At 37.5% G+C, this 16,530-nt stretch overlaps 1 protein-coding gene across 1 annotated transcript; it reads right to left on the reverse strand.

The window, feature by feature from the left end:
* Positions 1-3,644: 3,644 nt before the first annotated feature.
* LOC131991979 (leukemia inhibitory factor receptor-like) lies at positions 3,645-16,497 on the reverse strand. The gene is made up of 17 exons (XM_059357293.1): positions 16,363-16,497; positions 14,750-14,901; positions 14,489-14,639; positions 13,400-13,663; positions 13,165-13,297; positions 11,756-11,895; positions 10,338-10,474; positions 10,079-10,229; positions 9,930-9,991; positions 8,877-9,099; positions 8,196-8,366; positions 8,006-8,107; positions 7,743-7,907; positions 7,070-7,198; positions 6,837-6,930; positions 6,659-6,710; positions 3,645-5,897 (listed from the first exon to the last, which is right to left on the reverse strand). Exons 1-17 carry the CDS (start codon positions 16,454-16,456, stop codon positions 5,412-5,414), a joined length of 2,706 nt encoding a protein of 901 aa, XP_059213276.1. The 5' UTR covers positions 16,457-16,497; the 3' UTR covers positions 3,645-5,411.
* Between the last annotated feature and the right edge of the window lie 33 nt (positions 16,498-16,530).

A 16,530-nucleotide genomic window follows, 5' to 3' on the forward strand; every position in this document is an offset into this window, starting at 1 on the left:
ATAGCGGGGAAAAAAACACCATATTATGGGATGTCCAAAAATTCCTGATTCTTCAAAAAGAAATGACATTACTATCATTTAGCTTTTACTATTATCCAAAGTGACTGACAATCAGTGCATATAATCATATGGATACAACACAAATGGCAAAGTCAAATGTGTACATCTTTACTGTCCAGATTTTGTTTAGGTGTAGCTTGGCCTCGCTCATAGAAGGGAGTAAAAAGTTGATTGACAGTAGCAGAGACAGACAGGCTAGGGTGCATAGTTTGACCATGTCCTGGATGTATGGTTGGCCTGTACCACAGATGTGCATAGGAGCTGAGTTGTGTGAGGGATCTTTGGTGGGTTGAAGGCTGCTGTACTCTGGATGACCTGCAGAGGCATGTAATGCACATGCACACCAGCTAGGAGAGAGTTGCAGTAGTCTAGGTGCAAAATGGCAGAAATGATGACCAGAACCTGCTCTGCCTCCTGAATGAGGAGTGAACATATCCTTGTGATGTTATGGAGAATGTATCTGCAGGAGTGATAGAAGGTCATCCAGTGTCACACCCAGGTTCTTGCAGTCTGAGTCAGACACACCAAAGAGTTCTCAATGGTGATAGAGAGGTCACGGATGGGAGAAGCTTTCTCTGGAAGGAATAGCAGCTCAGTCTTTTTGAGAACGAGCTTCAGGAGGTGTGCTGACATCCACTGAGAAATGCTAGCTTACAAGCTGTACTATGAGGGGACCCAGAACAGAACCCTGAGGGTCCCCAAGTAACCCAGTAAGGGTGGTGCTTAAGGTAGGCTGTGAAGAAATCGTTCTTGGAGTATGGGGAGAAGGATCCTTATTTTAGCCTAAACCAGTTATAATTACCTAACCAATTGGATTTGGTGCCTAAACCTAACCAAAGTGTTTTATTGTTGTCAGTGTTTAAAACAACAATTATACATTTCCAAAGTTTTGTCATGTGTTTGCAGCATGTTGTAAGTATGTGTCACAAGGACAACTGATTGCAGCAGTTCAGATATGTTCATATTCAACATATTTTTGGTTTAAAAAAATGTAGAGATTCAATGTTGACTGTGTTATACAGAAATGTACGGGGTGGAGGTATATGTGATAGGACAGGTGGCTATCACAGATGGGTGGGGAAATGAGGGATGTATGTCACATATCTGTAAATAAAAAGAAGTACACAAAGTCTGAAACTGAATCAAAGTGTAACCACTAGACCATATGGGGATATATACATATACACATACATATATACTATTTTGTCAAAAACGGTCAAATTTTATTAGAATGCCTAAAAATGCTCAAAATGATTCGATTATAGTCTGTTGGTACATATTATGGTATAATCTGTTCATAAATTACAGAAAAAAAATTTGAGATGTCAAAAAATGAAAAAAAAAGTCATGCTATATATAGCCTGTCGATTTTTGTCAAAAATAGTCAAATTTTAAATTGCCTAAAAATGCTTAAAATGGGTCAATTGTAGTCTTTTGATACATGTGGGGGTAAAGTTTGAGCAAAAATAGCAAAAAAAACACCTTATGGGATGTCAAAAAATGACTCCCTCAAAAAAAGTCATACTATAGGATGCTGATTTTTAAAAATTGCCTAAAAATGCAAAAAAGGTCTATTACAGTCTGTTGATACATATTATAGTATAATCTGTTTTTAAAAAATGGCAAAAAAACACAAGATTTTGAGTTGTCCAAAAATGGAAGAAAAAAAAGTCATACTAGTATGTCGATTTTTGTCAAAAATTGTCAAAACTTAAAATGCCTAAAAATGCTCAAAATGGTTCGATTATAGTCTGCTGATACATATTATAGTATTTGTCGGTTAGGCTGACACTGATGGGGAGTTATGTTCCAGACTTTCTCTTATCCACTCAACGATGATGGCAAGCAACAAAATAACTATGCTCAGGCTAAATGTATTGTGACAGAGTGAAAAATAAAGTGCAGTGTCAAGGTGCGACACACTGTGTCAGACTGTAAACTGACTTCTCTTTGAATGAAAACTCAGTACATGAAGTCTGCCGTCCCACACAGCAGATACTGTGAAGCTGACTTCACTCTGAGGTTATTTGGCTGTTCAGGGCGAGAGTCCATTGAATGTAATGGAAAAAATCTCCCTCACACATCTGAAAGTTATCAGATGCCATGACATCATCTGAACAAACAGGCATGATGACATCATACTGTGCGAGAGAGAGAGAGAGAGACATGGAAAGAGAGAAAGAGAGAGAGACACAAGAGAAGAGAAAAGAGGAGACCTAAAGACTTAACGCTTCATGAGTAAATCTTAAACACTCAAACAGGAAGTCATTTTAATCTGCAGGTGTTCCAAATACAAAAGCATAACAACACAAAAAAGGAAAAACTGCTTCACATCTATATAGAACAATCACCAAACAAAGAAAAAACTACATGAAGTGGTATAGGATAGGTCCATCTTAATACCCTCCCACCCTTCCTTTTTTCAACTAACCACTTCCTCACAAGGGCAGCTAACCAAGTTTCTATTTTAAAAGATGAGGCTGGTAATAGTCTACATTTCACTCAAAGTTAGGGTGGTTTAATGAAACCATCAGAGAAGTTCAGAGGCGGAACCATTAACAACTCAAAGACATCTGAAACATGACATGAGGCCCCAAATAGGTTTTATACGGCGTCACAAGCCCCAAAAGATGGAAACTGCAGCTTTAATTATGCAATGCAGGCATGCAAAACATATAATAAACATTATTTATTACACATAGTGGAGTAAAGTGGCAAGACCAATTGCCTACAAGATACAATGGAATACACGTATAAAATTGAGGTATATAACTTAAGTACTTATACTTTATAATTGCGCTTAATTACCGTATTTGAGTAATCATACTTTGTCACTTTACTGGCCTACACATTTCAACAGTTCAGTCTCAGTCCACATTACCATGTCATCAGTAATGTGTTAGCTCCCTCTAGTGCTCACTAATGAGATTGTTAGTTAGAATTGTCATTCATTCATCATACTTGAAATAAATAAGGATAAAATGTTCCTTTTTTTCTGTTTCTGTCAATATAAAGTGAAACCCAGTTAGTAACAATACACAGATATTTCTTGAAAAAGCTCAGCAGACGTTAAAAAAACAACAACAACAACAACAAAAAACAACCCATTGAGGAATCTGCGGAAACAAGGATGATTTAAAGAAGCAGATGGGGTTTTTTTGCCGGAGTGGATGAATGATTCAAAATTCCCCACAAATCAGGACACTGTTTAAACTGTAAAATTATTTACCCCCTGCATATTCTGCATTGGCTTTCTTCTATTCTGTATTGGCTCTCTAATATTTTGCATTAGCTCTCTAATATTCTGCATTAGCCCTCTAATATTCTGCATTAGCTCTCTTCTATTCTGCATTGACACATTAATATTTTGCATTAGCTCTCTTCTATTCTGCATTAGCTCTCTAATATTCGGCATTAACCCTCTTCTATTCTGCATTAGCCCTCTAATGTTCTGCATTAGCTCTCTAATATTTTTGCATTAGCTCTCTTCTATTCTGCATTGCTTTGTTAGAACTGAACTTTAGACCTACTGAGGTGATATAAGTACCAGAAATCCCAACATTATACCCAAAATAAAGACCAGAGAGTCTTAACCATTTTATTTCAAGGTAGATACAGTAGTTCACAAGTTATATTAAATGTATTTATGCATATATATATATCCCAACTTCATTGGCACAGCCATAACAGTCAAAACTGTTTTATTACACATAACTCACAGTGTACGTTACTTTATCAGTAATCATTTATGAGACAACAGCAGAACGTGAGGCATCCAGTTGATCAGATCCCCAGAAGAGCAAAGTCCAGGGGCACCTGAACTTGGTTTAGATTATTTAGGTTGTTGAAGAGGAGAAACAGGAGGATGTTCACAAACTGGACCATCACTAAAAGAACTAGACACACACTAACACTGCAACAGCTGCCGGATACAGAGAATGCAACAACATTGTCAGAAACTAAGCAGGACCTCACAGACTTTCATATTTTGCTCCCATCTGTCATCTGAAAAGTGACTTAAATAGTTGTTTTCAGTGCAATAGTGTGTTAGCATGCAAGTAAGTTAGGTTTCACAAACAACAAAGTACAGCTGAAGCTGATTTAGTCATAAACCAACAAAACATGATATGGAAAAGGCATGGCATTTCATGGCAATTCACACAATGGTTGTCAAGATTGTTCCATAAAAAACAAAAATGGTGGCACTTCATGAGGTCCTCTGTGTTTCCAATCCAAAATGGTGCACATTGCCAAGCCTAAAACTATGCTTTAAAAAAAGCATTGTAATATGTAAACGTATGCACATAATGAACATTGTGTCAACAGTTAATATTTTTTACTACCCTACTTTTCCTACTTTTAACATAGCACACAGCAGTGTTGTAGTGAGGACCACCTAAACCGAGACCAAGTCAATACCAAGACCACAGTGTATCGAAACCGAGACAAGACCAAGACCAGTCCCAGCCGTCTCTGTTAGCGTTGCTTTGCAGAATTTACAAGTTACTGTGTTTTCTTTTTTTTTGTAGTTGTACACAAAACATCTTCAGGTAACCAAATTTTATTTTTATTTTTATTTTTTTATTTTATTTATACGGTGACAGCCGTTAACAGTGACAACAATTTCAAATTATATATGAGTCATGTTATTGGTTGTACTTGAAGCAATACAATTTACTCAAAATCACAGTAATATAGTATATATTATAGTAGTATATTAACAAGTAAATCCATCAAGGACCTCATCCAAATCTATAATCCAGCGTGAATTGAGGTCGAAGGGCTAGCTCCAGCTGGTGGTGCCTAGAGCGAGAGACTTAAAACCAGGGGGGACAGGTCTTTCTCTGTAGTCGGCCCCAGACTTTGGAATGCCCTCCCCCTCCATGTCCGAACAGATCCACGGTGGAGTGTTTTAAGTCTCGTCTATTCCTTGGCTTTTTAACTTTGCATGAGTTTTGTGGTCCTCTGTGTCTTTTATTTCTTTTACTACTTTTAACTACGTCTTTTATTTATTTTACTATGTTTATCTGTTTGATTGTATTGTTTAATTTATAGCATAATTTTAGATTTATACACTCATTATTTATTGCTGATTGTTATATGGAAATGTTTGTTTTATTGTTGATTCTATGTGCAGCACTTTGGAGATGTTTTTGTTGTTTAAATGTGCTATACAAATAAAGTGGATTGGATTGATTGGATTTGTCCGAGACCGAGACAAGACCAAGTAAAAATGCGGTCTATTCTGAGACAAGACCAAGACCTTCAAAAAGTAGACTCAAGACCGGTCCCGAGACCAAGACCGATCTCGAGTACTACAACACTTGGCACACAGGCTGTGCATGCAGCAGCTATCTGGTAGGGGACTGAGGTAACAACATGTAAGAGGAGTCACAGGACATAGGACTGTCGGGGTCCCCTTGTGTCTCCTCTAAAGTGAAGGGTTCAGCGTGACCCTGAGGCTGGTATCCACTGGAGCTTCTCTCTATAGATGATTCCTTCTGAAGCTGAAGGCGCAAGATGGACAGCTGATCCCCAGGCTGCATTGACAGGTTGTATGATGGGTTAGGAAATACACTTCTGAATGGAGAGGATGGTATCCCTGGTCCAGATGGGACGGCTGTAGCGGGTACACTGAGAACTGATGGGGTGTCCTTTACCAGGGGCTGGTTGTAGTAACCGTCGGGTGTTTGTGAGAAGATAAATGGCATGTTCTCACTGGTTACATAACCATCCAATGGTGCTTCTGCAGGACAATGCACCTCTGGAACCACTGTAATATCTGCTTCAATGTGGTGGCTCTCAACGACGTACGGAAGACGACATCTATGTTCATCCTGGAAAAAAACAACACAATGACCTCACATTAATTTAGAGAGTGTGGGGCTGAAAATGCTTATAACCCTGGAATGATGATGCACCGCAGCGGTAGCACTCAACTTCATTTTTACTGAATATTAAAGGGATATACCAGCAATTTAGTTTTGTTCTTATAGAAGTTTTGCACCATAAAGTTGGGGGAACAATGGGAATGTTAGAGTTTTGCATTTCATCATAAACCGAAGTATTAGAAAAGTGATACACACGTATTTTTGTGAATGTGAGAGGTGAAATTGTTAATGTGAGAGGCAAAATTGTGAATGTGAGAGGTAAAATTGTGAATGTGAGAGATAAAATGTGTGTATGTGAGAGGTATTCTTGGTATACATGAGAGGTAAACATTTGAATGTGAGAGTTTTTTTTGTGTATGTGAGAGGGAAGAATGAATTATGGCCTATATGGCCCCTCAAAGTATTTCATTACAATCAATTCCTGTCTTTCAAATGTCCACGTCTTATAGACTTCACACCTTGCGTTTCTTACACAGGCCTTCAGTCAAAAAACAAGAGTCTCAAGATCCAGTTGGAGTTCATGCTGATGACATCACTGTGACATCACCAGGGTTGTTTCCTCCGACTTTAGAAAGCTCCGTGCAGAGCCAAAGAAGATATTGTTTGACTTTTCTTAGATTGAGTAGCCCTCCTCATAATCCTATAAACTTATCTGCATATGTGAAATGAGTGTAGTGCCCTTTTAAAACACGGACGTGAGTACCTACCAGTGATGTCAGTATTGGCTTTGGGATCGGAGGATAGATTGTCTGCTTGATACTGTTGGTTGTAAGAAAGGATGAAAATAAATCACACACGAATGACAACAACATGCACTTTTTTAAAAGCCAACATCAGCAACAAATACGCAAATTGCAATGAAAATGAATGTGTTAACTTGCTTACCATGCCCAGTTTATGTAGCAAAGGACAGTCATGAGGGAAAGGAGACCAAAAACAGTGCCCAGTGAAATGAAGACTGCCTTGATCAAGTTATCAGCTGGCGAGTTAAGACAAACAGCCCAGATGAGGAACAGGAGTAAATCAAATAAACTAATAATTACAGGATTTGTTTAAAATAGATCTGCAGTTCACACAAGGAGAAATTGTGGTTATGAAAGGGAAAAGAAACAACATACTGGGAGTAGTCAAGGTGGCAGTAATAAAGGAATCGCTGCATTCTCCAACTGCTGTCTGTGCCTTCACTGTGAATGTGTAGTGGCTGATTTTAAGGTCTCCTGCTGTCAGGCTGGTGGCCTTAGGATCGCCTGAATGAAGCAAAAAAGACAAATAAACATCCTGAAGTATGAGGTTCTGTATAGGTAAGGTATTTTTTGTGAATGTGAGAGATAAAATTGTGAATGTGAGAGGTATTTTTTTATGAATGTGAGAGGTAAAATTGTGTATGAGAGAGGTAAAATTATGAATGTAAGAGGTAAAATTGTGAATGTGAGAGGTATTCTTTGTGAATGTGAGAGATAAAATTGTGAATGTGAGAGGTAAAATTGTGTATGTGAGAGATAAAATTGTGTATGTGAGAAGTAAAGGTAAAATTGTGAATGTGAGAGATAAAATTGTGAATGTGAGAGATAAAATTGTGTATGTGAGAAGTAAAGGTAAAATTGTGAATGTGAGAGGTAAAATTGTGAATGTGAGATGTAGAGGTAAAATTGTGAATGTGAGAGATAAAATTGTGAATGTGAGAGGTATTTTATGTGAATGTGAGAGGTATTTTATGTGAATGTGAGATGTAAAATTGTGAATGTGAGAGGGAAGAATGAATAATTGCCTATACAGGCCCTCATACAATACCTGTGCTGGAGTGGGTGACTTTGCTGGTGTTGGTGTTCTTACAATACAGAACATAGCCTTGGATAAAAGCAGTCTGCTCTCTTAGAGGTATAGGGTCCCAGGATACGACATAATCTGAATCCTGTTGTTCCCCCTTTAACGATTTAAACAGGCCTTTTGGTGTACCTGACAAAGTGTAACACAGGGAAAATGCTATCTTATGGCACTGACACATTTATTGAGCAGACAATGCTTCACAGAAAAGTCAAACAATTCAATCTTACATTGCTCACTGACATAGCCCTCTCTTCTCTCTAGCAGCACTGGAGCTCCCTGGGTGAGAGCAGACACAGATAAAGAATATCTCTGTCCATCTTTGAAGTTGTCTGGAGAGACGGAGGAGAGATGTGTTGTAACTCAAGGAACTGTAATGTTACATGGAGAGCTGTTTTGTTGGCAAAGAATAAGACTTACTTGAAAATATCCTGGCATTGGTCTCACTGGGAGGCACTTTCAGCCACTCCACAATGTCACACCTTAAGGTGGGACACCAGTCCACTATGTAGCCGCTGGCTGTAGGACTGGCAGCCCAGGACAGGTTGAAGCTACCGTCGCTGCCAATGATATGAGAACTGTCCACTTCGTCTGAAAACAAAGACACTTTGGAAGTTAGATTTGACATAAATATGTACCTGTAATTAATTAGCAGTTTTTGTCACAGAATAGCTAATATCTTAAAAGGAGTTCTATGATGCCACATATTTAGTTTACGCACAAAATCTATTATATATCGTTGTGGCATAAAAAGCATAAAAGGCCATTGCTTTGCTGATCTAAGCCTAATTTATTCATAACGACTAGACTTGGACTTGAGGAACTAGATGTTTAATTGTCATATAGTGAGCAGTTTAAGGCGTACACACTACTCCATAATCATAGTCTCCCTTCATACATGCCAACTGGAAAAAAAATTCATAATGACAAATCCAGAGAGAATTATCACCAACTCTACAGTTCCCTCCAGCTCTATAGCATTATAGGGTGATGTGTTAATTTTGTGTGTACTGCTTCTCATGCTGCTGATAAATTGTCAAAATCAACCATCACAGATTGAAAACTGAATCCTTCACTAGCTTTAATGTGTTAGCTTCATACCTGAACTGAAGCTAGGGATTTTGAGGGCTGACGGGGATGAGCTGCCGTTGATGTTCCTAGCTGTAACTGTGATGATATACTCCTCAGTGGTGTCCAGACTGAGGGCCAGTCTGTCGTTGTTAAAAGCCACTGTGGTTCTGTTGGGTTGGTCTCTCTCTGTAGTCTTTGTCCAGGTCACTTCATAGTCTTCGATGTCTCCATGACTCTGGTTGGCCAGTGGCTTCTGCAGAGATGTACGGTAACATCAAGGAAGAATAAGTATGTACACACAAATAAAGCTCTTCATTACACCTTATAAAGCCTTAATAGAGAACCGTTAATGGAAATTTATAAGGGGCCGTATAGGCCATAATTCATTCTTCCCTCTTACATACACAAAAAATACCTCTCACATTGACAATTTTACCTCTCACATTGACAATTTTACCTCTCACATTGACAATTTTACCTCTCACATTCACATTTTTACCTCTCACATTCACATTTTTAACTCTCACATTAACAGTTTTACCTCTCACATTCACATTTTTACCTCTCACATTCACAATTTTACCTCTCACATTCACAATTTTGCCACTTACATTCACAATTTTACCTCTCACATTCACAATTTTACCTCTCACATTCAAAATTTTACCTCTCACATACACATTTTTACCTCTCACATACACATTTTTACCTCTCACATTCTCAACCTTACCTCTCACATTCACAATTTTACCTCTCACATTCACAATTTTACCTCTCACATTCAAAATTTTACCTCTCACATTCACAATTTTACCTCTCACATAAATATTTTTACCTCTCACATACACACTTTTACCTCTCACATACACAACCTTACCTCTCACATTCACAATTTTACCTTTCACATTCACAATTTTACCTCACATACACAAGAAATACCTTTTTTTGTGTGAATGTGAGACGTAATTTGTGTTAATGTGAGAGGTAAAATTGTGAATATGAGAGGTATTTTTTTATGAATGTGAGATGTAAGTTTGTGAATGGCAGTAAAATTGTGTATTGGTGCCCATTCATGTGACTTACTTTCCAGATGATCATAATTTGGTTGTCCTTTCTCTGCATCCACACATCAAGAGCATCTGGAACTGTGGGACGAATAGATAATCACTGATCAGAAAATGGAAAAGGTTCTGTCAATTTTTCATTGTGGGTTTGAAAGTTTTATTACTTACCATCACCCTTAGTGATGAATTTAAAACTTTTGCTCCAGTCACTCCATTTCCAGAAATGTGGCACTGTTCCACATCGTATTATCACATTATATGTCCAATTTGGTATCAAGTCATTCACAGCTGAAAAATGAAGACCAACTCCAGTTTCACTCTGTGAGCACAATATGGACAAGAATGATAACATTAGTGCAGATAAGAAAAGGATCCTAAACATTAAAATCCTGGCTAATGTTTCACCCTCCTTCTTTTGTCAACTCACTATGGTATTTTCACCAATGTTTACTTGGCAGGTTATATTGAGATTATAGTACTGTTGAACTGTCCACCTCCACCTCAGGCTGACATTCCTGGTATTCACAATTGAAGCTGTCACTTCCACTGGAGGGAACATGTGTACTGAAACAAAGACAAACAACAATCAGCTGAATTTAATGATTAATAACAGATGTCAACAATCAAATAAACATTTTATGATACAAAAATGCCAAAAAGTTCTCCAACTTAAACGACAGAAGAGGTTGTGTGTCAGTACCACAAATTACGACACGTATGTACGTATTGTGGTAGCGCGACTCAAGGTACAGTGTTGTGTTCTAAAAATAGCGAACACGTCTCGTGGTTGTAAAAAAGGCCCAAGGTAAAAAAGTTTCTGTGTATTTATGTTATAAAACACTGACCTAGGTTTAGGGCAAAAAACTTCCTGGTAAGACGTTATAAAAGACAGTTAAACAGCAAATAAATGTACGTAAATGCCGAAAGTGAAGTAACGTAACTGTATCCCAAATCGAACACTGTTCGGCTCAGATTCTATCAAAATTTCACATTAACTACTAATATAAATTATCATGTTATGCTTCCAATAAATTAAATGGTGTGAAACTAAAGTCTAACTTCTTATCTTTCGAACCGTATATTGTTTTAACCGTGTATGTTAGCCTCAGGTTTAACAGAGCCGGCTAAAGGACGCTAACGCCGGTGAATTAGCCTAGCGCTAACTGTATCGCACATCAGACACTTGGATCTCCTGGCTGTAAAACAATGGGGGCTGCTGAGTTTTTCGAGGGAAATTGGATGTTTCTGGGTAAGCCAAATAAATAACACCGTTATCAACCATCGTTATCAACACACCCGGACCGTACTTCTGTCCTTCACAATAAAATACAGAACAATAAAAATACAGATGTACTTTTAAGATCGTCGCCCAATCTTTCTCTCATCAGATTTACTTTCATATTGTAATTAGAAATTTCCTTGTACTTAAATGAAATTTCACACTTAGATTGTTAAACATGTATAAATCAATTATACCTACACTGGTGGTGGCGATCTTATTCGCAATGACCCTGAAAACACCGGAAAGTGCGGCATTGCAGATTTGATACAGGGGACGTGACTACCACAAGTTACGTAAAAAAAAACAAAAAACGTAAGTTATGTTCAAAACTGAAATAAACAATGTAATTTAAGTTAAAAATCATTTACTTTTGTTTTCATAAAGGACTTGAACCCCGCTCTCCTGGGTAAAAGTCCACCATTTGTTTGAACAGTGGACAGTGAAATACGTAAATATAGTTTGTTTTTCGCTGCCTGTACACACGACCTTTACTGTCGTCTTTGAGGGGAGAACAGGCTGGAAATGCAGATTTTTAAAAAAAAAGAAAGAAAAAAGGTATATACCTCTTTTAGTCAGGTCTGCAGTGTCTGAAAGCTCCACCGTCCCAAAGCTATTTTCTGCTGTCAACGTCCAGTTTTTTTCACCAACATCTATTTTCACTTCCTGTGAGCATTTATTCTCAGACAGATGATAATCACATGTACTGAAATACAAATACCAACAGAGTTTAATTTTTCATTTGCTAATACAAAGTGCTTCATTCTTTCTCACAATATAAACATACAGGCAACCAGGACCAAGGCTATAATAGTTTTGGATTTTTCACTAGTTTTTGTATTAATTTCCTTGTGAATTTTTGTTTTCAAATTCAGTTAGATTTCATTTGTTTTTAGAGTGAGATTGCTAGTTTTTATTAATTTAATATTTTTTTCAATTGCTTAGTTTTAGTTTAGTTTTTTATTAGTTTTAGTTGTTTTGTAATGGAGTATTTGTTGGATGCAAGATTCAAGAAGGTCACAATAAATGTTGCCTTCATTTCATTTCCCTCATCCATCTCAGCCCCAATAAGGTGATTAAGTCTCGCAGCTCCAGGTGTTTTGAATGTTGGTTGGAGTGAAGTGCTGAACTTTCTGAAGGCGATCGACTCACATAGTCGTGTAACAGTCTCAATGAACCGATTCACCAGTGTGTTCCTGCATGTTCACTAACCAGCAGCTGGTTGGTTGGAGCTTAATAAATAGATTTCATATCAAACAAAAAGGTTTATGTATGAAATAAATTGCGAAAGATGAAAACGAAGGACATTTTAACTATAATTGTCATTAGTTTTTGTTAGTTTTGTCACCACACAATATGCTTAAATACACAATACTTATCTGTCTTTGATCATGTGACGGACAAAACCGACCAAATAAAACCAAATAAATTTTCAACGATTGGATGACAAGCACTTCTGTTCATCAAACTGCTGAGAAACCCCGTTATTGTCAATATACCTAGGAAAGCTGCATATACTCTGAATGCTCTAGGTCTCTAGTTTATGGTTGTAATCGAGACTCAAGAAATGCCCTCACTGCATTGAACTGGCTACTACTGATGACTAACATCATCCCACATAAAGAAAACTGGACTCATTGAATCCACAAGAGTGTCAGCTTTCACCAAAATAGCCTAACTTTGCAGAGTTTCTCTCTAGATTCTTTAGATCTTCTAGTTTCATTATTATTCAGTATTTTATATAGTATAAAATATAGTATTTTTGGCCTAATATCTAGTCCAAGTTGAGCAACAATTTTTTTTTTTAATTTAACTGGAATTCTTAGATTAATTCATGCTCCTTTACTCTGCTGCAGGCTATCGTTAGCTGCTACTAGATTAACATTATGAGTCTGACAATGTGTTAGTATTGCTGTGCTACATTGGTACAGGCAGATTTATATGCTTTCATACTCCAGTTTTAGTTGCAACATACCTTCCAAGTAGCTTATGCTCGGTGGGTTTTCTTGATGACTGTGTTTCGCTTCTTTCTCTTACTACTGTCCAATAACAATCCACTGATTTTAGATCCTGGGTTTCACACTGAAGGTCACTGTATTCAGGCGGGTCTGAGTCACGGCAAGTATTAAAAGAAAAACAAAATACAGACAACTGTTATTAACAATACATAACGAAGACTTAAATTCAGCACAATACTTAGTCATACTTACAGCCAACTAAAGCAGAAGCCCCATTTTTTTCTGTAGTTGTTTCACATCTCATATCAGTGAATCTTTTTGCCTGGTTCAGGTGGGCGGTCAAGGCATATATCTCATTGGTGATCTTGGTAGCGTTTATATCAGGACTACCATACTCATACAGATACATTTTTTTAAAATCTTGTCCCTCAGGCAGAACGCAGCAGAAGGTAGCTCTACTGCCAATTTTGAAGTCTTTGTCCTTTGGATAAACCTCTGGCCTTTTTGTTTCTTTCACTGCAAAAACAAAAGGGACATACTGTCAAATGCCACAACCTACGGTGGCCCTGAGAGCTCACAGCGTTGCAACTTAAGAAAACACAAGTACACAAAACACAAGCAAATAGAGTAAACATCTTCATCAATTTGACAACACAAGCGCAGCATTTAGAAAAGACCACAACACGACACAATAAGAAAACGCACAACACAACAGTGTTTCCAGAGGACACTAAAAAATGTGATACACACATCTAGACACATATGACATTATCACGTTATTCCATGATAATTATATTTTCATGTTATAATGTGATATATAGCATTAGCCGGCTAGCCCGTATCAATCACATTGCAGTTAAACAAATCAAATAAATGAATGATACACATTTTAGTTGGTCTCTCTCAATGGCACTCAGTTGGTCTGGGTCTTGTTAGCCCATTAACGCTAGCACAATATTGATCACTGGCTAACGTTAGCATGCTATTGATCGGCCGTTATAGTTAGCATGCTATCGATCGGCCTCTAACATTTGCATGCTATGTTATAACGTGAAATTATGATTATCTTGAATGTGTATCACTTTAAGTGTCCTCTGGAAACACTTCTGTTGTGTTGTGGTCTTTGCAGCGTGTTTTCTAAATGCTGCGCTTGTCTTGTCAAATTGATGAAGGTGTTATCTCCATTTGCTTGTGTTTTGTATATTTGCATGTTTTTCCCTAAGTTGCAGCACTGTGAGCTCTCAGGGCCACTGTACACAACTGTCAAATGTGAAATAATAATACCAGATTTAATGTTTTTATGCTGATCAAGACATGGAGATAAGTAAGCTAAATATTAACCAGTATTTGTCGGTTCTGTTTTCCATGGGCTTGTATGGTTTTTATATCGGGATCTGAGTCTGACTGAATGGGATCCGCAATCCAATGCCAATGATGTCCAGTTCCAGGAGTGAGTGGATCCTATCTGGTCAGGCGCCACAGCCACTTTATCCTAAAACATTTCCATAATCAAATTAGAGGTGTGTTCATTTAGCTACACCGGAAGGTAGGCTTAATGTTATGGGAGTCAGCAATGCTGTTGTAATACAAATGAAGTCTTACCTTATGTGCTTTCTTGTCTGCGATTCGAACCACCACATCATACATCAGCACATCCTGTACTGCAGAGCACGAAGGCTCGTCTTCCCATGTCACCAGGATCGTCTCTCCAAAGCTGCTAAGTGTCAGATTCTGAGGTCCACAATGCAAAACACCTGAGGAGAATGATATTAGTGCATTTTAAGAACCGTCCCCTTTATGAACAGCAAATAGACCAACAATTATATACACTATCAGCTGCACAGACTTTAGACAGTGTGAAGGAAATTTGGTGTTTCCTGTCATGAAGTAGGCGGCAACCTACTTGATATTCAAGACGCAAGGCCTTGTGGGAACTTAACTGTGAACTTAACTCTGATAACTTAAGTGAGAGGGGATTGTGTAAAGTGAGGTCTGTCCTGATGTGACGTATAGGGCGGAAGTTTAGGGCCATATTGCCACTTGCTGAAGAGCTAATGCTGGAAAGTACAACAACCACAAGTTGAGCGGTGTACGAGACTTTGTTGCTTTGTTAAATAACCATCCGGGACTGAGTATTGAGTGAGTGTTGACTGAGTATGGATGTGTTAATAAAAACCTGGAGAACCGAGTATTGTGTGCTTCTTGTTTGGCCAGCTCACCCATTAACTTAGTGCAATTAACAAAACTGCCACGACAACGGATATGAAAAGTCAGGATTAGCGAGTTAATTAAGGTTTGATAATAACCAAAATCATTATCAAGGAAACCATGGAAAATATCTGGATATCTTCCCTTGAATTAAACTCTTATCAGCTATTTTTGTTGTTATCATTATATTTGTCCAAACAAATGTACCTTTAGTCGTACCAGACATTAAAATTAACAAGAAATTGAGGAAAAAGGGTGGTCTAATATTTTTTTTCCATGACTGTATATGTCAAAATGGACCCTAACACTATAGATGTTACTTTAGTTAATAATATTAAAAAATAAATAAAACTTGTCTTCTACTAGCCCTCAGCAATAGTCAGTTACCATAACAACTATTACATAACAAATATTTTATTTTATTTATATAATTCTCTTGAGGGTCCTTTTTTAAAATTGAAAACGAGGGATATGCTGTCAAAAGAAAGGACCAGGGGGCCACGCCAAAAATATTAAAACCAATCTTTTCGTGGATGAGGAAGCCTAACAAGGTCACTCAGAGGTTAAAAACAAATTGGATGATAAATAATTGTTTTGAGAGTATTTTATGAATCATTTAAAACTGACCCGTTAACATAAGAGACAGTAACAGAAATATATAAAAATAAGAGGAAGATGAAACAAAGTGTAATAATAATAACCAACAGCATGTCAGTCCAAGTTGTGCAAACCTTTTAAATGATGAATTGTTTTAACCCCAAATGTTTGTGTTTAAACAATTATTATTATTATTACAGTAAATATGCTGCATATACATTTATAATCTACAGTAAACTAGTATAGCGTATAGTTAAAGTATTGTCTTTCTTTAAATACAGCGTAATTTGCTAAAACATTTAATATCACCTACATGCATTCTCATGCTATTAACACAGTAAACAATGCAAAGAATATGCTATTGTTGGTAAACATGCAGGCTAATAGAAGTTAAAGGATGACTCACTCACCGTTGTCTTGTCCATTTCCATCTTGTGTGCTCATGCAGAGCAGTGAGGCCAGTAATAACCATGTGACCATCACAATCCCCTTTACAGTGACCATTTGTGCTCACTTGTTGTTATTCCGTAAAGGTAAACTTGTTGGCAAGTCCTTGTGGATTACTACTATCATAGAAA

This window comes from Centropristis striata, chromosome 19 (assembly GCF_030273125.1).
Source record: "Centropristis striata isolate RG_2023a ecotype Rhode Island chromosome 19, C.striata_1.0, whole genome shotgun sequence".
NCBI classification, from domain to species: domain Eukaryota; kingdom Metazoa; phylum Chordata; class Actinopteri; order Perciformes; family Serranidae; genus Centropristis; species Centropristis striata.

What these genes read in the sequence shown, in the direction of transcription:
- LOC131991979 (XM_059357293.1), bottom strand. Translation starts at nt 16,456, where the DNA reads ATGGTCACTGTAAAGGGGATTGTGATGGTCACATGGTTATTACTGGCC. An exon ending in AAATTATGATCATCTGGAAA is followed by an intron (nt 9,100 to 9,929) that starts GTAAGTCACATG and finishes ACATCTCTGCAG; the next exon opens with AAGCCACTGGCCAACCAGAG. An exon ending in TGCCACCTTGACTACTCCCA is followed by an intron (nt 6,931 to 7,069) that starts GTATGTTGTTTC and finishes TTAACTCGCCAG; the next exon opens with CTGATAACTTGATCAAGGCA.